This window comes from Hyperolius riggenbachi, chromosome 10 (genome assembly GCF_040937935.1).
Source record: "Hyperolius riggenbachi isolate aHypRig1 chromosome 10, aHypRig1.pri, whole genome shotgun sequence".
NCBI lineage: Eukaryota > Metazoa > Chordata > Amphibia > Anura > Hyperoliidae > Hyperolius > Hyperolius riggenbachi.
In genome coordinates, this window is record NC_090655.1 from 224,403,342 (window position 1) to 224,430,194 (window position 26,853).

Genomic DNA, 26,853 nt, shown 5'->3' on the forward strand with positions numbered 1-26,853 from the left:
CTATACCTACCTACCTACATAAAGGCCCCTATACCTACCTACAGGCCACTATACCTACCTACAGGCCTCAATACCTACCTACCTACCTACCTACAGGCCTCCTATACGTACCTACCTACCTAAAGGCACCTATACCTGCCTACCTACATACTTACCTATACTTAAGGCCCTATACCCTGCTACCTATACTGAAGGTCCCTTTACCTACCTACCTACCTAAAGGCCCCTATACCTACCTACCTACATACCTACCTACCTATACTTAAGGCCCTATACCCTGCTACCTATACTGAAGGTCCCTTTACCTACCTACCTACACTGAAGGCACATGTACATTACTACCTATACTGAAGGCCCCTATACCTAGCTACCTACCTATACTGAAGGCACATATACCCTGCTACCTATACTGAAGGCACATATACCCTGCTACCTATACTGAAGGCCCCTATACCTAGTTACCTACCAATACTGAAAGCACATGTACTGTGCTATCTATACTGAAGGCCCCTATACCTTGCTACCGATACTGAAGGCACATGTACCCTGCTACCTATACTGAAGGCCCATATACCCTGCTACCTATACTGAAGGCCCATATACCCTGCTACCTATACTGAAGGCCCATATACCCTGCTACCTATACTGAAGGCCCATATACCCTGCTACCTATACTGAAGGCCCATATACCCTGCTACCTATACTGAAGGCCCATATACCCTGCTACCTATACTGAAGGCCCATATACCCTGCTACCTATACTGAAGGCCCATAAACCCTGCTACCTATACTGAAGGCCCCTATACCTTGCTACCTATACTGAAAGCTACCAATATTGAAGGCACCCATACCTAGCTAGCTATACTGAAGGCACCTTTACCTCGCTACCTATGCCTGGATACCTATACTGCGGGCAACTATACCACGGATCGCACAACTTTTATGTGCAGGATTCGTTAGATTCGGGATTCGAAAGGTTCGAGATATTCGAGAACCTTTTTAGATTCGGATCCGGATTCGGATTCGAAGAAATTGTGGATTCGTCCCATCCCTAGTAAACATATGTATTTTTATATTGAAAATGTGTTTACTTGACTTAAAACTTTATTCCAATACTTTAAATTGATATATTTCTTATATTCTAATGTTAATATGATGGAAAATAGACCAGAATAGAAAGGACCAGTGTGGTTTGAATTATAAAACAAGATATTGTTCTTATGAAATCTTTATGGTATGTGTGACTAGGGGTGCGACAGGGGCGTGACTAGGGGTGTGGTGAGGGCATGGCTGAAGTGTCCCTCTTTCTTATCTCAAACAGTTGGGAGGTATGACATTAATGTTTATAATCATTGCAGTAAATGTTGATTTCATCCTCTGCCATCCTAGCCTATGTCTAAACTATTTATACTCACAATTTTTTTCAAATTGCAGGTTGAGGAACTGTGGTCTGACTTCATCCTGCTGTGAAGATTTGCGTTCCGTTGTGAGCCGATCTCTGACTAAATTGATTCTGAGAGCGAATCATTTGAAGGATTCTGGAATAAAACTTCTGTGTGAGGGACTCAGAGTTCCGGGCTGTACCTTGAAGTATCTCAGGTAAGAGCTATCAATTACCAGTGTGCCAGATTCTGCACTGAAGTGAATATTGGGAACATATATAGGAGGAGCTATAAATGCCATATCAGCTTAATCTCCATTAACCTCCCTGGCGGTAAACCCGACACAGTGTCAGGCTAGCCGCCGCAGGGGATCACATCGCCCCGGGAGGATTTTTTAAAATAAAATTTGTTACATATTGTTAACCTAGCACTTGGCTAGCTAACTATATTGCCCAAGTCCCTCCGGTCCCCTCCGATCGCCCCTGATTGTCGCCGGTATACATATACCCCAGGGATCCCACGATGGCGCAGCCTCCCAATCAGCACCCGGCTTCGCTATGGGGAGGATCGGAACTGCGCATGACGTCATAATGTCGATGACATCATGTCCGATCGTCGCCATAGCGACGAGTGATGCTAATTGGGAAGCTGCGGCTCACGCAGGATCGCGGACGTGTGAGTGTTGCCGGCGGCAATCGGGGGGGTCAGAGAGGTGCCGGGGGACTTGGGCCACATAGTTAGCTAGCCTAGTGCTAGCTAACATAAAAAAAAATTAATGAAAAAAATCCCTCCCATGGACGCAGCCACTTAAACTGCTTACCACCAGGGAGGTTAAGAAGTGCCTCAAACTGTGGCTTGATTTTCTTCTGGCACTGTATTCGGCCTGAGGAAGAGGGCGGATACCCATGAATTGCGTTGCCAAGTGCAAATTAAAAGTATGTTACAAATTATTTGAACGTGTCATCATTGAGGTAAGCCACCTGAAACATTTTTTCATTCTATTTGCTTTTAACAAAGTTTTATCATACCCCTCTTTCTCCCACTTTAATCTCCAGATTAATTCTGCAAAAATAACAGCATTTTTTAGATCCCCTATTTATAAAAGTGGCGATCTGATTACGCTTGCAGCGCCTCCAGGTCTCAAGCAAACTGATCATGGGGCCGCCTGCAGAAAGTGCTTAGTGGCCAATCATTATGCCACCACCCTCCCCGTCATGTAGTGGCCAATCCTTAACACACACATACCCCATGGGTGGTTGCCTGTCACTCCACGCCCTCCACCCACACATAAAATAGTCTGTAGGGTAACAATAGCCTCCGTGACTGTGGGTGGAAGATGGAGGGGCTATTGGCTCCCACCGAGTAACGCAGGAAGCACTGTAATATTTACCTGGTCCACATAACATCAGGAACCGTACACTCTATGCTGCCATCCTCTGGGTCCTGATCACACATGCATTGGGAGCTGAAGGATGGCAGCATGGGGCATAGCGGCTGCTGGTTGGTAGAGAAGGTTTGACACAGAACAGTGTGGATAAATATTGCAGCGCTCCTTGTACTACTTGGCAAGGTGAGAGGGAGAGGAAGTGGGCCCCCATAGCCCCTGCCCTCCCAGAGTCATGGGGTCATGGGACCTATTGGTATTGCTATTGGTACACCACTGATCGCACGTTTTATGCATTTTTGATTGGCAATTAAAGAATTCTGCAATCAAAATCCAAGACAGCCTTTCATATTTATACAGCGGGGGTAAGAGACGCCCAGGGGTATATAAAATGAGATAAAAACAACTAAAATGAAATAAATGTGCAAGAGTTCAGGTCCACTTCAAATGACAACTGTAACATGAAGGTTATGGAAGCTGCCATATTTGATTCCTTTTAACCAATTCCAGTTGCCTGGCAGCCCTGCTGATCTATTTGTCTGTAGTAATGTCTGAATAACACTAGGCATGTGCAGCAACCGACAATAATGTCAAAAACACCTGATCTGCTGCATGCTTGTTCAGGGTCTTTGGCTAAAAGTATTAGAGGCAGAGGACCAGCAGGGCAGCCAGGCAACTGGTGTTGTTTAAAAGGAAATAAATATGGCAGCTTCCATATGCCTCTCGTTTCAGTTGTTGTTTAAAGTGGACCTGAACTCTTGCATAGGACACATGACAAACAGAGAGAAATGCGCCCTGTGTGAGAGAAGAGCCTGTCTAATTCCCCCTCATTTGTAAGTAATCACAAGTGTAATTTGATCTCTCAGCTGTGTCAGCACACACAGCTAATATGTAAACACAGGATGTTAACCTTTTCTTTGTTTCCATGAAAGCAGGAAGTAGACATCTTCAGATTTATTGCAGGTGTTCTGTAAGCTGTAACAAAGATTTAAAGTTCATTATACTGTTGCTTATCTTTTTGAGCAGAGAGAAAGTTCTAAGTTCAGGTCTGCTTTAATGACTAAATGTGCATCGTTTTGCTGCAAGTTTTCAAAATATCACCTTTCTTCTTCATGCATTATACAGAACTGGAACAGAGCTGTACAAAAGCGAGGGCAACACTCACTTTTGTACAGTTCCGATCCAGTTCTGTTTAAAGCCTGAAGAAGAAACTTAACATTTTGAAAGCTTGCAGCAAAACAATGCACATTTAGGGCTTGATTCACTAAGACAAATAGCATGCCTTATCCGAGTTAACACTCCTTACCAGATATAACACACCTTATCAAAGTTAACACGCCTTATCAGAGTAGCACAGCAAGCACTACAAACTTATGCCTGCTAATTGGCAATGATGAGAGCACCACTCGTCCAGCCCTGAGCCCATGCGGGTTTGCTATGCTACTCTGATATGGCGTGCTAACTCAGATAAGGCGTGTTATCTCTGATAAAGTGTGTTAACTTGGATAAGGCATGCTGTTTGGCTTAGTGAATCAAGCACCAAGTCATTAAAGGTATTACGGGAATCACAGTCCGTTGGTCTGATGTAGTGTTGGGCGAACAGTGTTCGCCACTGTTCGGGTTCTGCAGAACATCACCCTGTTCGGGTGATGTTCGAGTTCGGCCGAACACCTGGTGGTGTTCGGCCAAACTGTTCGGGGTTCGCCCGAACTGTTGAATGCATGGCCGAACATGGCCGAACAGGGCCCCTGTTCGGCCGAACAGGGCCCTGTTCGGCCGAATACTGCCCCCCTATGGGGTCGCAGGCATAAGGGGGGAGCATGCCCCGGTCGCGGGGGGGGTCGGAAATTCCCCCCACCCCCTCCGCTAGCGCTCCCCCCTCTGCCCGCTTCCCCATAAAAAAAGTTATAGTACCTGGTGCCTGGTGGCTGGCAGTGGAGTGAGGAGGAGGAGGAGGAGTCCGAGTAGCAGAGTGGCGTTGAGGCCGGGCAGCGGGCGGTTCGGGCGGTTCAGCGCTAGTACCTTGTGGTACTTCCGCCCTTTCTCTGACCTCACGTCCTCTGCGTGATGACGCATACGAGGGTACGCGTGATGCGTACCCTCGTATGCAGAGGACGTGAGGTCAGAGAAAGGGCGGAAGTACCACAAGGGTACTAGCGCTGAACCGCCCGCTGCCCGGCCTCAACGCCACTCTGCTACTCGGACTCCTCCTCCTCACTCCACTGCCAGCCACCAGGCACCAGGTACTATAACTTTTTTTATGGGGAAGCGGGCAGAGGGGGGAGCGCTAGCGGAGGGGGTGGGGGGAATTTCTGACCCCCCCCGTGACCGGGGCATGCTCCCCCCTTATGCCTGCGACCCCATAGGGCCCCCATGTTCGGGGGTCCCATTGACTTCCATTGAGTTCGGCGTTCGGGCCGAACATGCCGAACATCTGGCCCATGTTCGGCCTGTTCGGCCCGAACCCGAACATCCAGGTGTTTGCCCAACACTAGTCTGATGTCTGCATATCTGCTTTATGACTAGCACCTTACACAGGACCATACGTCACTTGCTATGCTTGGTACTCAGCAGCATCACCTAGTGGTGGGAGGGAATAGTGATAGTGGGTGCAAAAACAATGAGGTCTTGGCTTTTCTAAGCACATGTTCCCCATATGTTAATGAGAGGGCAGGGAGAGGGGCTAAAGAAGGTAAAGGGAATTCAGGGGACTGAGGAAGGCACTTTGGATAACTGCCCTTAGTGTAGTCATTAGTGGCGGACTCTGGAGAAAACAAGTGGTGTAGTAAACTTGGACTAATTTTGAAGATGCCTGTTATAAGAAAGCACATAGTGAAGGAAGTAGAAATGTTAGTGAGTTAATATCTGTGTGTTTTCAGTCATGTGCAGCCAGGGCCGGGCCGAGGCAGAGGCTGGAGAGGCTCCAGCCTCAGGGCGCAGTGTAGGAGGGGGCGCGGAATTCATTCAGCTGTCATTCCTAATTGTGTTTGAAGCAGAAATAAATAAGAAAAGGGGATACATGGCAGTGACTGCAAGCCAGATAACTAGATATTAAGGTGTTGGGGAGGTTGTGGGCCCTGTGGCGCCTCTTAGTCTAATAGCAATCAGTGTGTGACGGCTAGGGTGGGAGGGATGGAGGGGCGCACTTTGGTGTCTCAGCCTTGGGTGCTGGAGGACCTTGTCCCAACTCTGTGTGCAGCACCTGCAGAGAGGACGTTTCATAATAAATCCAGTTAAAGAGGAACTTTAACCCAGGATTGAACTTCATCTCAATCAGTAGCCGATACCCCCTTTCCCACAAAAAAACTTGAAGGCCCTTTCACACTGATGTGGTGCGGTATTTTTACCACACCCCACCGCTGTGCAATGAAAATCTATGGAGACTTTCATACTTCCGCGGTGTGGCGCGACGGAAGTGACGTTTTCCGCCACATCTCCGAAGCAGGTCCAAAACTAAGTTAACACTGCAGTGATGCAGCGACTTGCGGTGATCTGCATCGTCCCAGAACTCATATTAGCCTATGGCGTCATGTGCATTTTAAAAAATTTACAGAGGCGACATTGCGGCGCACATGCGCAGAAGCATATTTTAACAATGTTTCAGCATACTCGAAGCAGGAAGTGACAGCAAGTGCACGTCATGTGTGCGTCACTTCCTGTTTGGCATGTGGCCAGGCAGGGAACACCGCGCAATAGCGTGGTATTCGCTGAAGGCCTGTTTTTGACTGTGTGATGCGGTGTATCGGGCACGATGCACCGCAGCGCTAACGCTGGTTTTCAGTCTGAAACCAGCCTTACCTTTTCTTCAACAGATATCAGGGACCTCTGTATGGCTGATATTGTGCGGAAACCCTTCCCACAGTGTGATGTCAGGGCCATGGCCCTGATAGTTTCCCACCTGTGAACCTCACTGGGTTGTGGGAAAAAAAGTCTGTTTCCAACTGCCAAGCAAGTATAGTGGCCAATTAACACAACTGCCTTGACTCCAGATTTTTTTTTTTCACCTAGCAATGATAAAAAAAATTTGATGCAATTTTTATCATGTCTCTACAGTTTGGAGATGTGCGTTCTGACCACATCTAGCTGTGACGCCCTTCATTCTGTTATCGTTACAAACCGATCTCTGACCACGCTTGAGCTTTCATGGAATCATTTGAAGAACTCCGGTATAAAACGTTTGAGTGAGGGGCTCAGACATCCAGGCTGCACCCTTCAGGAATTGTGGTAACAACCTCTGTATTATTTATAAGAATCTGTAGTGTAAACACAATTTTCCATACTGCCTCTATAATCTGCTCTTCTCTATTTTTGCTCTCTTAAAATAAATGTAGTACCTACCAATCTTCTCTGCACTCCTTACACACCCAACTCCTCCCGAACATCAGTAGAGATGGCCCGAACGGTTCGCCGGCGAACTTCCGGTGGAGAACCGCGAACTGTTCGGGAAGTTCGGTTCGCCCCCATAATGCACCATTAGGGTCAACTTTGACCCTCTACATCACAGTCAGCAGGCACATTGTAGCCAATCAGGCTACACTCCCTCCTGGAGCCACTCCCCCCCCCTTATAAAAGGCAGGCACCGCCGGCCATTATACTCACTCGTGTGCCTGCAGTAAATAGAGAAGGGACAGCTGCTGCTGAAAGATTAGTTATGCTCTTGTAGGCTTGTTAGCTTGCTCATTGCTGATTCTTATTGCTAAAATAGCACCCCACAACAGCTCTTTTGAGAGCTAATCTTGTTCTTGTGATCTATTTTTTTTTCTCTGTGTCCCACTGACACTTGTGTTGCATAGACAGCCTTGATAATTCATACTGTGTGTGTGCCACTGCCAGGCCCAGCACATTCAGTGGCTACCTGTGTGTGACAGGTGCACATTGTAATACCCAGTACTGCATATACCTACCTACCTGTTGTTCACAGTGCACCCACCTACCTACATGAGTTGAGCGCACGCAGTGTCACTGTGCCTATCCGCTACCTGTCTGTGTGTGACAGGTGCGCATTGTAATACCCAGTACTGCATATACCTACCTACCTGTTGTTCACAGTGCACCCACCTACCTATGTGAGCTGAGCGCATGCAGTGTCACTGTGCCTGTCTGCTACCTGTCTATGTGTGACAGGTGCACATTGTTATACCCAGTACTGCATGTACCTACCTACCTACCTGTTGTTCACAGTGCACCCACCTACCTACATGAGCGCAAGCAGTGTCACTGTGCCTGTCCGCTACTTGTCTGTGTGTGACAGGTGCACATTGTAATACCCATTACTGCATATACCTACCTACCTGTTGTTCACAGTGCACCCACCTACCTACGTGAGTTTAGCGCATGCAGTGTCATTGTGCCTGTCCGCTACCTGTCTGTTTGTGACAGGTGCACATTGTAATACCCATAACTGCATATACCTACCTGTTGTGTTCAGTGCACCCACCTCATCACTGCATATACCTACCTGTTGTGTTCAGTGCACCCACCTACCTACATGAGTGCATGCAGTATGATATACCACTCCGTGCATACCTGTTAACTGCACCTGTGTGACTGCACATTGCATTAGTCAAGTCAGTGCATACCTTTCACTTTATCCCCCCCAATATGGACAAAACGGACAAAACAGGTAGAGGCAGAGGTAGACCCAAAGAAACGACACCCGGCAGGTCTGCGCGAGGTCATGCTGATGTGATTTCGTGCGGCCCTGGACCAAAGTACAGTGCTCAGAAGAAGGCACGTCCCTTCAACTCCCAAGATTGTCAGGACGTGGTTGACTATTTAACACAGAACACCTCATCTTCCGTAGCCACCAGCACTACTACAAGCACCACATCCGTTGCATTTGACACTTCGTAGCAGTTAATTGGTGGGGAATTAGCTGATTCACAGTCATTATTGTTACAACCAGATGAAGGCGCTAAGCAAGTTACACCACCTCATATGTCTGAGTTAGAGTGAGTTGTGGGTGGGATGGAGGGGCGCACCTTGGCGTCTCAGCCTTGGGTGCTGGAGGACCTTGTCCCAGCTCTGTACATGTGCCCATTCCCTTTCGTGATCATTACCTTGCTGCGGTGAAGGGGCTTGCGTATCACATTGAAGCAATGACCGCCGGCTATATGAGTGTCTCCGGGGGGTGGCACACCAAAGATAATAAGGTTGTTGCTTCATTGTGGACAGACCAAATTCGATCAGCTGGACAGTCACTGTTGTTCTGTGATTGAGCTACCACAGCCTGGCGACCATATGTGCTTGAAAACCACCACAGCCTGCACTCTCGCCATGGTGTGCACCAGTCCAGCACGGCCGTCACTACACAAACAGCTGTTTGCGGTGTGTTACACAGTAAGTTTGGTGTGTCAGTGTGAAGCAGTACTCCAATTACACTCTCTGATTGATGTATACACATGCAAGATGTTTTAAAGTACTTTAGGCCTCCAATTTAGCATGCATTGTGATTTCTGCCCTTAAAACGCTGCTTTGCATGAAATCCAGATTTTTCCCGGGGACTTTTGGCATATATCCCACTCATCCATGCAAAAACTCAGATGTTAGACCCCTTGAAACATATTTTCCATCACTTTTGTGGCCAGCATAAATGTTTCTAGTTTTTAAAGTTTGCCTCCCCATTGAAGTCTATTGCGATTCGCGGAAGTTCGCATGTTCGCGAACCTAAAATCGGAGGTTCGGGCCATCTCTAATTATGATAAGCAATGTATGTGCAGTTTGGAATTTTGCAGTGAGTGACTAGAGATCCTGCTCTGTGAGTTCTGTGTTCTATGAGTTTGTATGGCTATGGCCTACCACTTTCTTTGTTACTCTACTGTTACCGTATTTTTCAGAATATAAGACGCACTTTTTCTTCCCCAAAACTGGGGGGGGGGGGGAGTAGGTGCGTCTTATATTCCAAAGGTACGGTATTTTCACCCCATAACATACTTACTGGATGCTGCTGCCGCGATCCTCGCCTCCTTCGTCTGCTCGCCATCATCCAAGGTCGCAGCAGCCGTCATCTGAGGGTCCCATTAGGTGTCATCAGAGGGTCCAGCAATCCCATCCAGTATCCCCGCTCTTTAAGTGTCCAAGTTGCCGGCTCCTCTTCACTGCAGTCATGCTAGTATGCATTAATCAAAATGCAAAGAATGGGGTCACATAAGCCATCTAAAGTATACCAAAAAACATCTTTATTTTATAAATATCCACAATTGATTCCCCAAAAATACGGCAAATATCAATACATAACCCCAAAACACTTTAAAATCACAAATAACGGAGCCTTTCCAGCTATATGCTGTAAGCTATAATACAATGCAATCTATATGCTGTGATCTTATCCTGGCCATTGGAAACACTCAGTCTGAGTCAAGTGAAACTAGCTCATGCATGGGTTTCTACAATTGAGTTTCTACTATTAGGGGGTCAGGATTGTATGGGTGTGCGTGTGTGGCTTGAGTGAGCGGTGTGCTGACAGCCATTAGGATGTTTCTCTTTTAATGTGTGATTTTTTTATTATGTACCTCAATTTTGATAATTAATAAAATATTTTTGATATTTCCTTAAAACATGTGTTCTTTTTGCTTGGAGCATATGCCCCGCATTAGTACCTCCTAAATTGTTTTGGAAATAATATTTACACAGCATTACATGCATCTGCGCACTCACACACCTTCCATACTTGTGCCAAGGTTATAGAGCGTTGGGGGGCCCCCTGTGTTGATTATCATGGCAGTCAAGGATGCTATAAACAAACTGGATAGATTCCACCCGTTGTAAGCAACACATCGCCCGCTGCACCAGCCTGGCAATATCAGTTGGGTCTCACCCGTTTCGCTGCTTGATCCCTCAGTATGTCCCTGGGCTGTGCGTAGCCGTCACTCTGTGTCCTGCCCAGCGATGCGCTTGGATTATTGTCAGTCCTATTACAGCGCTAGACGCTGGCAAGCTGGAGAACGCCAGCTCGGGACTCCATGGGCAGCGTGTATGGAAGGTGCTGCGTCACACGCATGGTGGGCGGAGCCAACGCGGATGCATGTGTGACGCAGCACCTTCCATACACTTTAGATGGGTTATGTGACCCCATTCTTTGCATTTTGATTAATTCTATCTTATAGGGGTTTAGCTATCCTCCATAATTTGTGTTTGGAGTATAGGAACCATTGATACCTACAATTCAGCTGAACTGTTGTTTTATATTTATTTATGCTAGTATGCAGCCTTGTGGTGATCACGTGATGATCACGCGGTGATTACGGGCTACCGCCTCGCCGACTTCCTCCATAGTTACGGCGTCCTTTTCTTAGTTACAGTGCCCCCTTCTGTGTGATGAGCAGCGCACGTGCACCTGACGTCATGCGTGACCCCGGCGCACGTGCGCCGCTTGTCACGCAGAAGGGGGCACTGTAACTAAGAGGACGCCGTATCTATGGAGGAAGTCGGCGAGTCACCGTGTAATTACCGCGAGGCTGCATACAAGCATGACTGCAGTGAAGAGGAGCCAGCGACTTGGACACTTAAAGAGCGGGGATACTGGATGGGATTTCTGGACCCTCTGATGACACCTAATGGGACCCTCAGATGACAGCTGCTGCGACTCTCTGGTGATGACAGGCAGATGGAGGAGGGGAGGATCGTGGCGGCAGGATCAGGTGAGATGCAGCAGGGGTGAAGTGTAGTGTAGTTTGGGTTGGCTGCAGGTGTTAGTTAGTGAAGTGTAGTGTAGCTTGGGTTGGCTGCAGGTGTTAGTGAGGGAAGTGTAGTATACTGTAGTGTAGTGTAGTTGGTGGTGGTAGTAGGGGTTAGTGAAGTAAGGTGTAGTTGGTGGGGGCAGCAGGGGTAAGTGAAGTGTAGTGTAGCAGGTGTTAGTATAGATGGGCAGTGTAGCTTAGATAAAGACAGTTTTGGAAGAGTTAGAGGTCCATAAGAAGCCCCTGCACCATAGACGCACCTAGGTTTAGTTTTTTTTTTTTTCCTGATTTTGCCCTCTAAATCTAGGTGCGTCTTATATGCCGGACAATCTTATATTCCGAAAAATACGGTACTTCTAGGCAGAGCCGGGACAAGGTCCTCCAGCACCCAAGGCTGAGACACCAAAGTGCGCCCCTCCATCCCTGCCACCCCAACCACCGCACACTGATTGCTATTAGACTAAGAGGCGCCACAGGGCCCACAACCTCCCCAAAACCTTAATATCTAGTTATATGGCTTGCAGTCACTGCCATGTATCGCCTTTTCTTATTTCTTTCTGCTTCAAACACAATTAGAAATGACAGCTGAATGAATTCTGCGCCCCCTCCTACATTGCGCCCTGAGGCTGGAGCCTCTCCAGCCTATGCCTCGGCCCGGCCCTGCTTCTAGGCATTTTTCACTCCACAAAATCTAAACTAGTTTTTATTAAGCTCACTAAGTTTTCAGTGCACCCCACGGGACTGCAAGTGTTAATCTAAGGATCAACATTAAATTGAAGGTTGTTTACATATTTTAGCCGTATGACGTTTATTGAAGTATGTGGTATATATGGAAAGGTTTGCACTAGAGCTTGTAGTTCCCATGAAATGATCCTGTGGAGACAGTCTACAGAGTAACATGAACCACCATGGCTCTCTGAACATTAGGAGCCAATATCGGCCCCACTGAAATGAATAGGGAATTCTGCAAGTGTGTCCAGATTTCCCTGCTCCTGGCCAGGCATTATCCCAATCTGTTTACATGTAGCCTGTTTTGTCTATTATAAAAATGTGCAATAACTGTGCAAGATGCTGCCTGGTAGTCATATTTTTTAAGACCATCCATGGGCAATGTTTAAGTGGGACTTTGGAAAAAGTTCTTAAAACATTATTAAAAAAATAGTGCGCTCCTCTGTGTCTATCAAAAAGAGGTGCAAGAAAAAATGGGTGCAAAATAGTGGTCAGTGCTGCTCATCAGGATTCCGGATATCCGGGTAACCCGGATACCCAAACTTTTTTCAGCTATTCGACCGGATTCGGATACCTGGGTCCAAATCCGGATAGCTATCTGCGGATAGTTGGATGGGCAATGCGGATATCCGCAGATACCACGGACATCCGGCAGATATCCGACTATTGAGATACTGCATGACGTCCAGGACGTCCTGGAGCCAATTAGAGGGCTCCCAGCAGAATCCCTAGCAACCAATCACAGAGGGGAACACTGACAGCCCCACTTGACCTCATTGAGCCAATCAGAGGGCTCCCAGCCTAAACCCTGGCACCCAATCACAGAAAGGAACACTGGCCAGCCCCCTGTATAATAATGAGGGCTGCCATGATGAGAAATAGTGTCCCTTGCTTGTGAATGCTCACTGAGAGACATGCTCCAGTGCTCCAGTGCCTAGCAAGTGCTGTATACAGTGTAAACCTAAAGCTGTTCAGTGATTAACCCCTTCACTATCACTACACTATTGTTAAATCGTTAATTAGCTTGATTTTATTGTGTGACAGTCAGAGGGCTTGATTCAGTAAACGGTGCTAACCCACTTAGCACGCCTAAAGACTTTGGACGTGATAACTAGGGAGCTAACTGGGTTAGCACGGTTTACTAAATTCACATCGCTCGCAATGTCCCAGCATTGTGCGTGCGAAATGTCGCTTCATGGTGCGATGAAAACGGCGCACCTGATGCGCACATTGTGTGCGACTTTAACGTCACATGGTGCGACATTAAGATCGCACTCAATGTGACCTTATAGGCGCATCGGCTGCGCTGTTTTCGTCACACCGCGATGCGACATTAGAGTTTTGCGGGCGGGACTTTGCGCGCGATGTGAGTTTATCATGCTTAAACTAACTTTAGGCGTGATATAGGGCTTTTCACAGGCGTGCTAACACTTAGCACGGTTTACTGAATCGAGCCCAGAGTGTGTGCTCAAGTGCTGCTGCAGCTGCTATGTGTCTGTGTGCTGTGCTGTGCACAGACCAGGCCAGCTGCTGCCTGCTGGCCAGCTATTAGCCTTAGCTAGCTACAGTATAGGTTAGGTTAGGGATTAGGGAATAGCATTACTGTGTAATTGTGTAGTTAGTACTGTAGTACTGCAGTCAGTGCTAGTAGTTGTTAGAGTAGTAGTACTACTGTGTTAGCTTACTACATAACTGCTGTGCTGCTGAGCAGTTCCAGTGTGACAGTTAGTGTCCTCTCCTCTGCTGTCTGACTGTCACTCAGCCATGGCCCTTGGCCCTTGGCACGTGGCCCTTGGCACGTGGCCCTTGGCACGTGGCACTTGGTACTTGGCACTTTACATGTGGCACTTTGCACGTGGCAGGTGGCACGTGACTCGTGCCACGTGCAAACTCGTGCCACGTGCAAGCATGTGCCACGTGCAAAGTGCAAAGTGCCACATGCAGAGTGCCACATGCAGAGTGCAACGTACAAAGTGCCACTTTGCACGTGGCGCTTTGCATGTGTTAGCACGTGGCACTTTGCACGTGGCACTTTGCACATGTTTGCATGTGGCACTTTGCACTTTACACGTGTTTGCACGTGGCACTTTGCACGGGGCACTTGGCACTTGGCACTTTGCACATGTTTGCACGTGGCACTTTGCACGTGTTTTCACTTTGCACGTGGCACTTTGCACGTGTTTGCACTTTGCACGTGGCACTTTGCACGTGGCACTTTGCACGTGACACTTTGCACGTGGCACTTTGCACGTGGCACTTTTCACATGGCACTTTTCACATGGCACTTTACACATGGCACATGTTTGCAAGTGGCACTTTGCACATGGCACTTTTCACATGGCACTTTTCACTTGGCTCTTTGCACGTGGCACTTTGCACATGTTTGCATGTGGCACTTTGCACATGGCACTTTGCACGTGTTTGCACGTGGCACTTTGTACGTAGCACTTTGTGCATGTTTGCACGTGGCACTTTGCACGTGGCACTTTGCACGTGTTTGCATGTGGCACTTTGCACGTGTTTGCATGTAGCACGTGTTTGCACGTGGCACTTTGCACGTGGCACTTTGCACGTGGCACTTTGCGCTTTGCACGTGACACTTTGCACGTGGCACTTTTCACATGGCACTTTACACATGGCACATGTTTGCACGTGGGACTTTGCACATGTTTGCACGTGGCACTTTGCACGTGGCACTTTTCACATGGCACTTTTCACTTGACTCTTTGCACGTGGCACTTTGCACATGTTTGCATGTAGCACTTTGCGCATGTTTGCACGTGGCACTTTTGCACGTGGCACTTTGCACGTGTTTGCATGTGGCACTTTGCACGTGTTTGCACGTGCCACGTGTCAAGTGCCACGTGTCAAGTGCCACTGCCAAGTGCCACGTCCGGCATGCTCCTGGCAGACGTTACACCTGCTGCTGCTGCACTGCCCTGCTCCTGCTGCCTGTGCTGCTCACACCGCAAGAGTGCCACAGGCCACTGCTGCTGTGCTGATACCACCTATATTTAACCCAAAACACAATTGCTGTGTAATTTTTTGGAGGTGTCCGGGCTGAAAACTGCCATGTCCCAGTTGTGCGGTTGGACTTTGGACACAATGTGGGCTGCACGACCGCTGTCTGGAACCTAGTCCTGATGTTAATTGACAGCCATTTTTTTTTTGGGGGGGGGGATTTTAAGTCCCCACATCATCAATTAGTGTTCCCCTTTAAAAAATAATGATTCTACATGCCTCATTTACCCTTAAAAATGTTTTTAAAGCAATTTAAAGGCCACTTCCGGGTTTTCTATACAGATATCCGAATTTGCCCGCATATCCCGGATACTGGGGTCGGATATCCGATTCAGATTCGGTTTGGAAAATTTTGAAATCGGATATCTGACCCGGATCGGATATCTGGGTATCCAGATCTGGATCCAATCCGGATTTTGAAAAGGGGTATCCGAGCAGCACTGATAGCGGTCATAGAATGTTGGTATTTTTACTGATGTTTCAATTATACCGATATTCTACTATGCCCTTGTGTATCCTATTCCTAACTCCCCCCCCCTCCACCCACCCCCCCGCCAAACAGGAGCCCTCCTCTATCTTTGCCTAAGGGCCCATTTACACTTAATCAGTTGGCCCTAACAAGAACCAACCCTATCTATACCTAACACTAGAATTCCATTATGCAGAACACAGGGTCAGGCTTTAGTGCTTGCTATTATTATCAAGGCCCCAAATTTCCAGCTATGTTTTAGAAATTTAATATAGGCACCTATGGCAACACCAGAATATCCGAATTGCACCCAAATTATTAAATTTGTAACCTCTTGTTAACAATGCAGGTGACCAAGAAGGCAGAGACAGAGTGTTCTTCTCTTCTCTACTCCCTGACAAGTCTAGTCTCTGCCTCGGTAAGGCTCTTCCCCACTTCTATGTGTCCAGATAGTCTAGACCAGGCATGGGCAAACTTGGCCCTCCAGCTGTTGAGGAACTACAAGTCCCACAATGCATTGCAGGAGTCTGACAGCCACAGTCATGACTCATAAAGGCAAATGCATTGTGGGATTTGTAGTTCCTTAACAGCTGGAGGGCCAAGTTTGCCCATGCCTGGTCTAGACTGATGACCCAATGGAAAGCTCCAACACCAAATTCAAATATGCCAATGGCCAGGCTTGGATATGTTATCATGGGATTGCAATGTGGAAAGACAGTGGCTTTGCACTCCTCAAACATGCAGGAATAGTACAGAAAAATAAAAAAACAAATAAAATAGACATGGATTACAACAACATGATATTAAGACTTTCGAAAATAGCATGGTTTATGTCATTAAAATAGTGTGTGTGTTTTAAATGTAATCCTTGTGTGTGTAAAGAGGCCAGGCATCAAGAACGACCCCTTTAAACTGTAAAGACGACTATTTGGTCACCTGATATTTAGCTACATGATTGCTGGCTACAGTCTACCTTTTTATGTTTTTGAACCAAACAAAAAACTGTGTGATATCTTAAAAAGTAATTTTAGGAGTAGGAGGATAGATACAGCTGTTTATCTTATCAGCTTATTTTCACTTAAGGTTCACTTTAACACTATCTTACTGCACTTTTGTTTTTACTGGCAGGATCACAGAAGGAGGCAAAAGACAGAATTTGGTTTTGAATGTAGAAAATGAGAAGTCCCAGAAGACATTTTTGTCAAGATGGTAATATGTGTTTATAAAATGTGTATTCAATTTGCTGCACATATATGGCCTGATTCACTAACTTTCTATGGGAGCTGGAGATAACCGGAGTGCATAGCTGATCTTGCTGAGTTGGTGATCTCCGCTATTGAGTGGAATTTTGGTGAGATTTTCCAACTGGAGCATAACAGCCCATATGCAATTAAAGTAAATGCAATTTGATTTCTTAAAAAAAAAAAAAAAAAAAAAAAAGGTTGATACTTTACTAAGGAGAGGGAAGAGTCATATAAAGCCAGTGGGAACAAGAGGGGAAAATAGATTTTAAAGTTTCAAAGGGAAAAAAATTATACATTTAAATGCGGTAAATGACAGTTAATGTATTTACTGAATTTACATGTATACTTTTTTTCCTTTGAAATTTTAAAATCGATTTTCTCAAAAACCATAAGGTCTTTTTGAAAAAATGTTTTCCTCCTGTACCCACTGTTCTTCTTAACATATCTGGGAAATTTGGCGTTTCTAGCATGTAAGGGGACTTTGCTATTAACCGTTAAAATCACAGGGTTTTTAATCACGAATACTGACTCGTGATTCATGATTACATGCGGTTATTCGACTCAAAACCACACTCAAGTTGGATATCCCTTTCTACTCGTGATGGTGATCATGATTCAATTTGTAAGTGGGCGGAGTCAAATTCGTGATTGGGGGTATGCGAGCACCACTGGTGATCAGCAAACGCTGAATAACTCGTTTTTTTTATAGCAGCTAGAATGCTATAATTATGACAAGTTAGTACCCTGATTTTAAGAAACATGCTGATATTTTTGCATTCTGTCTGCAATAATCCCATCTCAAATTATTAAAAACTGAGATTGTTTTCATTGTTCTAATTCAGAGTTTTTGGAGGTAAAAAAACTTTCTTAAAGGAATACTATCAATACTCGAGTGTTCTAAAATGACAAGGTACAAATAAGGTACAAATAATGTCTAAGTAGCTGTGTAAACATTTTCCTACTTTTCATGTTAAATATCAGAGGCAAAAGCTGTAATTTATTGAGGGTAGGATTTAGCTATATTGGGACAAATCAATTGCAGAAGGGGTGTCTGCTTCAATGCACAGCCAGAGTTGCGTATCAGACTACAGAAAGCAAATATCAAACTCTGAAAGCAAAAACAGTATGAAAAGCTGTGACAATTAGTTATACTGTATTTCCTCTGCTCTCTTCAGACACTTCAGTCAGAAACACAGGACACAGAAGCTGCACCTGTTCTCTCTGTCACACACAGAGCTACACATAGAGTTAACTGATCAAGTGTGAGGGGAATTTCCCCTCTCCTCATGGCTCAGTCAGCCATCAGTAAAGTTTGAAAGTATTTTGATAACAGTAAACAAAGAGGTTGCTAAAATGTATACACCAGTTCTTAGCAGCACTTCCCAAACAATTCCTGTGTCAATTGAAAAAAAAATGCATGACAGCTCAGCTGTGCTGGACAATACGAGATTGTCTGCGGTTGCGCACGACTTTCATATCATTCATGATACCATGGATCATGTACCCCACAATAAAAAATAATTCTATGTAAATCTTGGTAAAAGCAATAGGTGCTGCTCAATTCCACCCCGACTGGTTTCGTATGGTGGCCTCCTCGGTGCTCCATAATCCCCTCCCTCCTAATTGTGTGTTTCTTTTTTAATTAAACACCATTCCCAAGTTAATTATATATACAAACGCCAAAGCCTTGTATACACAAGAGAATATGCAGAGAAACGCATCTGTACAGTGCTCTTTTCCTGCAGTGCTATCTGCAGGCTTGAGCTTGATCCTGAAGGATGATGCTGGTGGTACATGTGTAAGAACCTTAAACACTTCATGCCATGGGCTGAAGGGTTCATATGCGCGTCCATGCATGTGCTTTAGTGGAATTGCAGGACTTATATACACATCCTATTAGCACTAAAGGTACACAAACAGGACATTTGTAAACGTCCATTTTGCAGGAAGTGGTTAAAGTGTTCCCGAAGTGACATATGACCTGGTGGGATATAAATAACTTGGCTGTGTTCCTTTTCTTCTTTTTCTGTGAAAAGATTTAAATTCAAGATCTGCAAGTGACCGTTTCTATCCTGTCAGGACCCAGTCAGACTATAGCATAACCCTCACTGATAAGGAATTATAGCTGTAGAACTCTTGCCTGGCAGAGAACAGCCTCTGAGGGCAGGGTAGAGATAAAAAAGTAATGTGCTTGACTAAACTTGGCTCGGTTGGCTCAATCCTAAGTCAGGAGAGCTGGTGCCGGTGCAACTCCTCCAGGCAGGTACACCACCCCTGCTCCACACAGTGATACTTAGATACAGTAGAAGGAGGCACTCCACAGGCAGGAACTTGGGTTCAATTTTATTGCATGTCGATACACACTACATGTTTCGGGCTCCGCCCTTCACCTGATGAAGGGCGAAACCCGAAACATGTAGTGTGTATCGACATGCAATAAAATTGAACGCAAGTTCCTGCCTGTGGAGTGCCTCCTTCTACTGTATCTAGAGGTAAAAAAGGCCAGAAGAACTCTTTCAGATTGTTTGAAAGATTGTATCGTTTAGTTGAGACAATACAACATTAAATCTACTTTTTAAGCTTGTATGTTCTCCCTGTGGGTTTCCTCCAGGTGCTCTAGTTGTCTCCCACATCAAGTTTTTAAACATAAAATAAAGCAGAAAAAAAAGGAAAAAAGTAATTTTAGGAGTAGTAGGTGGATAGATACAATTGTTTATGTCATTAGTTTATTTTAACCACGGGTTCACTTTATAGTATAATCGTGCAGCGTCGAAGAAGGAAAGAGCCATTGACTCAATTGCAATGGCATGTTGCACATATATGTACTGTGTTTGTATATCAGCTGGGTTCACTCAACACAAAGCTAGGTATATGCAGTGATGAGGTGGGTTAAGTAAACACAACAGGTACTGGGGTATATGCAGTACTGGGTAGTACAATGTGCAGCTCCCTGTCACACACACAGGCAGTCAGTCACTGAATGTGCTGGGCTGCTGGCAGTGGCACACACACTATCAATTAGCAAGGCTGTGCATGCAACAAAAGTGTCAGTTTGACACACAGAAAAAAAAATGTACAGGTTGAGCTCTGAAAAGAGCTGTTGCTGGGTGCTTTAAAAGCAATAATAATCAGTCAGGAGCAAGCAAAGCAGCCTAGAACCTAACTAATCTGTCCCTAGGAGAAAAAGTCTGTCAGCAGCTGTCCCTTTCCTCTCTCTAGCAGGCACACGAGTGACTGTAATGGCCGCCGGAGGCTGCCTTATATAAAGGGGGGTGGGGCTCCAGGGCTTAGTGTAGCCTGAATGGCTACAATGTGCCTGCTGACTGTGATGCAGAGGGTCAAAGTTGACCCTCATAGTGCATTATGGGGCGAATCGAACTTCCGCAAAAGTTCGCCTGGTGCAGGCGAACGCGAACCCCCTAAGTTCGCCTGGAACCGTTCGCCGGCGAACCGTTCGCTACATCTCTAGTTGCTTGTTTATCAAGTCAAAATTTCATAAAAATGTCTACTTGCCTTGCAAAGCACTTGCAAACCAAGTTACTTGCAATACAAATTTTGACCATAGTAATAACATTTACCCTCTCTTTTTTAGGTTCAAGATAAATGACTCTAGCAATTTGTAGAAGTGAGGATTCCCATGAAGTTCTCTGTGCCTTAATCCTTTTCTCTTTAACCATTTCAGCCCGCAGGGATTTTTCACCTTACGCATCAGAGCAATTTTCACCTCTCATTCATTCGCTAATAACTTTATCACTACTTATCACAATTTATTGGTCTACATCTTGTTTTTTCTGCCACTAATTAGGCTTTCTTTGGGTGGTACATTTTGCTAAGAATTATTTATTTATAAATGCATTTTAACAGGATTAATAAGAAAAAAATTGAAAAAATTCATTATTTCTCAGTTTTCGGCCATTATAGCTTTAAAATAATCCACACTACCATAATTAAAACCTATGTATTTTATTTGCCTGTATGTCTCGGTTACTATACCATTGAAATTTTGTCCCTATCACAATGTATGGCACCAATATTTTATTTGGAAATAAAGGTACATTGTTTCCGTTTTGTTTCCATCACTATTTACAAGCTTATAATTTAAAAAATGTTTGTAGTATACCCCCTTCCAGAGGCGTATCTAGAGGGGTGCAGGCATGGCTTGTGCCATGGGCGCCACAGCACCATGGGCGCCATGGCTGCCTTCTCCTTCCTCATGCTTCAGCACCATACTGAAGGATGCCTCTCAGGCATTTGTATCCGAGCACAGCGAATCCAGTGCTGGAGACTTGGGCGCAGCAGCACAGGAGACTTCAGCGCAGCCAGCGCCACCATAGGCCGTAATAGGAATTACGGCTATAGCAGGCACAGGGAGTAACTTCAGCGCCGTCACAAGACGGGGCTGAAGTTGCTTTTAAAACAATAATTATTTATTATTTCATTCCCCCACTATCCATGGCGGCCTGGAGGGGGAATAGAAATTAACACGGCCCGGACTTGTGCAGCAGCAGGATCAGCCATATACCGGCTGTGTCCTGCGCCCAAGTCTCCGGTGCCGTTCTCTCTCGTATGCTTTGTACCTGCTCTTATACTGGAGGACATCTCTCACTACCTATACTGGGAGGGTCTACTTATACTGGGGGGCACCTGCAAAATCTATACTGAGGGGGTTACTTATGCTGAGGGGAACCTCATTACCTATACTGAGGGACTACTTATACTGGGGGGATACCTCTTACCACTTATGCTAAAGAAGGCTACTTATACTGGGGAGACATCTCTAACTACATATACTGGGAAGGCAATGTAAGCATGGATCTACTTATACTGGGTGAACTACCTCTGGCTATCTATACTAGGGTGCTACCCCTGGTTACTTTTACTTGCGGCTTAACTCTAGCAACCTTTACTGGGGAGACTTGTATCATTGCAAGAAAATAAGCTGTTATTATGGGACAAGGTGGTTTGAAGGGGTAAGGGGGGGGGGAGGGGCGCAATTTCAGTGTTTGCCATAGGCGCTATGTCACCCAGATACGCCCCTGCCCCCTTCAAATGCATATTTAAAACGTTTAGACCCTTAGGTAACTATTTATGTCTTTTTTTTTAATTGTAATTTTTTTTTTTACCATTAAAAATTTTATTTGGGTAATATTTTGGTGTGTGACATAAACAGTAAATTTTTAATGTTAAATGTGTAGATTGTAATGTAAAAAATATGTAGATGTAGTTTTACTATTTGGCCACAAGATGGCCACCTTCGTTTTTTGGTTTCCCTCCTCGTACTACTCGCTAAGCGGAAGTACAAGGGGGATGTGGAAATTTTTCCGGGCAGAAGAACTGAAGCCTCACGGAAGAGGCACTTCGGTTTTTCTGCGGGTGACAGGGATCGGTGATCGGGAACCATGTTCCCTTTCACTGATCCCAGGGCTACCGGGGGACACCACGGGGGCACGGGGGCGCACCCGGGAGCGCTCGAAAGCGGAGGAGCGCATGCTAGCAGCCGCCCAGACGTGAGCTTCACGTCTGGGCGGCTGAAATGGTTAAAGACATTTGGTGCCAGTGTTAATGGATCATACCAATCTTTGAGTAGCATCAGGTGTGGTTGAGGCATTTACTGGTACTGGTGGAAGGATGTCAATGCACAGGAAGCAGAGAACAAGGAATGTGATAGAAAGGTCAGGTTGTGTGGTCACATTGACAAAAACCTGTGATGTGGATCATGAGGTTCATTAGGAACCTAGAACTGTCCAGTAATATTTCCTGCACAGTGATGGCCATTCAATGCAGGTTTAACCCAACTCAATAGCTGCTTAATTAAGGTAAGTACATTTTCTTGGCATGGAGGCAGACCAGATAAATCCCAATTCTAACAAGGCGTACCATGACTTTACCTAGATTTCATGCAAACTTGCTTTTACATCATATATCACAGGACAACAAACATGAGGTTTCCATCGCAGAGACCTTTATCAAGTTGGAATTTCATATGCCTTTTGCATTGTATATCATCATATACTGGCCAACCTCTAAAGATTCTTTGTAGCAACTTACATCCAAAGCTGCAACACCGGAACAAGAAGAAACAATTAAACTCTTTATGGAAACCACTTAAAAAAATATAGGACCACATTTTGAACAGTCTTAGCTAACACCATTGACTGGCAATGTTTCTACCACAGGCAATAAGACTATGTGCTGTCTAAAATGTACTATCATGGTGCTGTAAAAGCTGGTCAGATCTAACTTGAAATCGTGTTAAGGGTATTTAAAGAGAACCAGAGACGAAGCACCCTCATGTATTTTATTACATTTATCAGTGGGAACATGACAGTAAACACCTACCCTGCTTTTAGTTTCATTCTTATCTGCGTAATTAGTCTATTAGCAGCTGTGATAAGAATCCCCGACTGGCTCAGTCTAGGTTTGACCTGGAATCATTATAGCTGAATCACTCTTCTGTGGAGTCTTTTTAAGCCCAAGCCTGCCACCTCCTGGCTCAGATTTCCTGCTTTGCATACTGAGAGCTGTGATGACATGGGAGGGGCTGCTCCTGCTGAGAGAGAATCTCTGAAACAGACAAGTGTGGCTGTCTGCAATATGATCCCTGTGTGCTCTGTGGATAATGATGATGACTGCAGTTTCTTTCCTATGAGAGACACTTCCTATAGGCAGCTGCACATCATACCAAAATGAAAGCACACAGATGAAAGGCTGCAGCAGCCTTTCTCATATAGCCTAGATAGCAGCCTAGTCTCATATAGCCTAGACAGAACATCCAGAACAACTCATAACCCGGAAACAGAAGGGATCTGAGCCGGCGGCCATATTTGATTTTTCCTGGAGCAATAATGGATAAAAAACACTAAAAAGGGCACACCAGAGCGGCGAAATTATCAGGTAGAGCATTTATTCTTTACAAGCTATGGACTGATATGTTTATTTTGTGTGAAACGTTCATCTCTGGTTCCCTTTAAGGGGAATTTTGATTAATACCTTATTGCTTTAAAATAACACCAAAGTAAAGTATAGTATACAGTAGGATGCGAAAGTTTGGGCAACCTTGTTAATCGTCATGATTTTCCTGTATAAATCGTTGGTTGTTACGATACAAAATGTCAGTGAAAAATATCATATAGTAGACACATCCTGATACGAGAAGTGAAATGAAGTTTATTGCATTTACAGAAAGTGCGCAATAATTGTTTAAATAAAATTAGGCAGGTGCATAAATTTGGTCACTGTTGTTATTTTATTGATTCCGAAACCTTTAGAACTAATTATTGGAACTCAAGTTGGCTTGGTAAGCTCAGTGACCCCTGACCTACATTCACAGGTGAAACCAATAAAGAGAAAGAGTATTTAAGGGGGTCAATTATAAGTTTTCCTCCTCTTTTAATTTTCTCTGAAGAGAGTAGCAACATGGGGGTCTCAAAACATCTCTCAAATGACCTGAAGACAAACATTGTTCACCATCATGGTTTAGGGGAAGGATACAGAAAGCTGTCTCAGAGATTCCAGCTGTCTGTTTCCACAGTTAGGAACATATTGAGGAAATGGAAGACCACAGGCTCAGTTCAAGTTAAGGCTCGAAGTGGCAGACCAAGAAAAATCTCTTAAACAATTATTGCACATTTATTGTAAATCCAATAAATTTCATTTAACTTCTCAAATATCACTGTGTGTGTCTGCTATCACCTATGATTAAGGACCAAGGTCTGAAACATGTCAGCTGATGGTGTGTGAATTTATCTGGATACGTCCATAATAAAGGATCTCGATCTTAAGGACATTGTGCGGGCTCTTTCTGTATCATTGTGTCTGCTATATGATATATTTCACTGACATTTTTTATCATAATAACCAACGATTTATACAGGAAAATCATGACAGTTAACAAGGTTGCCCAAACTTTTGCACCTGTGCATTGGGACCTTTAAGACGGTTAACTGTCTCAGCCAGTTTGTCAATCTGGGTTTGCTGTATGTTAACCGTCTTGATGAGATCGGTTAACGGTCGTGGTCAAAAGTTCAACCCAATTGCACAGTGTCTCCATTGATATATTGGTCTGCTGTTCTGTAACGATTGGTGTAGCAACACAGATGTCTGATTATGTGTGATCTGCAGTATAACCGATAATACAGACGCTATACCTGATTATGTGGTGTTCTGCAGAATCACCAATAATGCAAGTAAAGCTAGCAGAATAGCAAAGTGTATAGTGCTTGGTGCTACAGTAACTGAATATCTTGACTAGACCTCACCAGAGGAGCTAGTGGGTACTATTGGTACACAGTAACAGAATAGTTTGACTAGACCTCACCAGAGGAGCTGGTGGGTACTAACAGAGAGCACCTCACCAGTGACAATTGCAATTCGCAATTCAAAGTGTGGTGCGGGATTGGAGAGGAGGAGATTACATCAAAATGATGTCAAGACGCGAATCCTATTGGATTTTTACATTGAATTCATTGGCCCCAGCGGGATTGAACCAAGACATTGAGCTTTTTGCTTTCAATGACTGACTCTGACCAATGGACATGAAGGGGGAGGAGTTGAGAGAGGATAAAAACACGAACTGTGGTCCATTCACTAAGCCCTGAAGAAGAAAGGCGTAACCTTTTGAAACGCGTTGGCGTGATTGGCCTAGAACGCGTGTGACGTCACATAGCATTACTTCCGGTTTACGGGGCCATCTCCCCGCAACAACATCGTTTCTCTATCAGCCTCTCCCGTTTTGAGCAAGCGGCCGCAGCCATACGGGATTGAGCACAACACCGGACTGTAACCTTTCTCCTCCTCCTCCACCTTGGCCATCTGGATCAACTCGCCAGCCGTTTGTTGGAGCACGCTATGGTAGCGTGAGTATGTGGAACTGCCATTGCTATAGGAGTTATATTTGTGGAACTGTATTATTCCAATTGGGATCCTAATCGGGACGCTATAGGTCACAAGCTGTGAACAACGGTCCTATATTGACTACCTCCTTATATTTTATCAGTATTTTTAACTGAACTCCATGGTGAGACGTCACCAACTAAGCCATTAAATCAGAGCTTACTCTTTAGTGTAGGGATCTGCAGACATGGTTTTATGATCCATTTATGAGCTATTTTTGATCTATTGTCTTTTATTCCCTTTGTTGTTTTTTTATCATTAAAGTCTCTAAACACACCATGCAGGCTGTTTACCAATCAGAACACTGGGGTACGGCCGTTTTCAATCAATCTAAACAGGCCAATTTGAACCAGAGGTCACAGGTTTGGTCACGCGCTGCTTGTGTTTTATGTGGGCTTGTGTGATTGGATTTAAACATTTATTTGTCATACATTGTCTGTATAATAAACTGTTTCTAGCTGTTATTAGCTTAGGCGCAAGAGTTCTTTTATCAAATTTGTTTGTGTATTTGTTGGGCCCAGGAACGCCAGCCCACCTTCTCTTTGCAGCCTATTTTTATTTATATTTTAGAATTTAAGCGCTGTGATCTATTTTTTATTTCTAAGATATCAGGCAGAGTTCAGCAGCAGAGTCAGATGGGCAGAGGTACAGAATCAATTAGCAAGAGCAGGGTAAGAGATAGCCGGAGTCATACACAGAATATCAAAATATACAATAATACAATAATCCTAGTCTTGTGTGAAATCCCTGGTTTCCTCCCAGATCAAAGCACACCGGATACTGTCTAAGGTCTGAGCGCTAACATATAAGCAATCGCAACAGCAGACAGGTTGCGAGTGAACACTGAAGGCTTTTGAAGCAGTGGAGACCCCACGGCCACGCCCACATCAATCAGCCAATCCGGAACACCGTGAGTCTCCTCTGACGTCAGCCGACCGGCTGGTCAGCTGACGCGCCTCCTCCCCGCATAAAGGTCCTGCCTCCGCGCGTGCCCGCGCGATACAGCAACCCTATGGGTAAATGACAACCTCGTCTTCGACGTACTAGACGCCAG

The 26,853-nt window shown here is 45.2% G+C and overlaps 1 protein-coding gene across 3 annotated transcripts in view; it reads left to right on the plus strand.

The window, feature by feature from the left end:
• Window positions 1–20,767, plus strand: part of LOC137534624 (NACHT, LRR and PYD domains-containing protein 3-like) — a 155,669-nt gene extending 134,902 nt beyond the window's left edge. For 2 of the 3 annotated variants that reach the window (XM_068256216.1, XM_068256215.1), the window contains exons 11-14: window positions 1,435–1,599; window positions 6,820–6,990; window positions 16,792–16,872; window positions 20,500–20,767. In XM_068256216.1, the coding sequence (XP_068112317.1) occupies window positions 1,435–1,599; window positions 6,820–6,990; window positions 16,792–16,872; window positions 20,500–20,530 (448 nt within the window). In that variant the 3' untranslated portion in view covers window positions 20,531–20,767. The remainder of the gene's footprint in view (window positions 1–1,434; window positions 1,600–6,819; window positions 6,991–16,791; window positions 16,873–20,499) is intronic. The other variant, XM_068256218.1, reaches the window with a different exon arrangement.
• The last annotated feature ends 6,086 nt before the right edge of the window (window positions 20,768–26,853 follow it).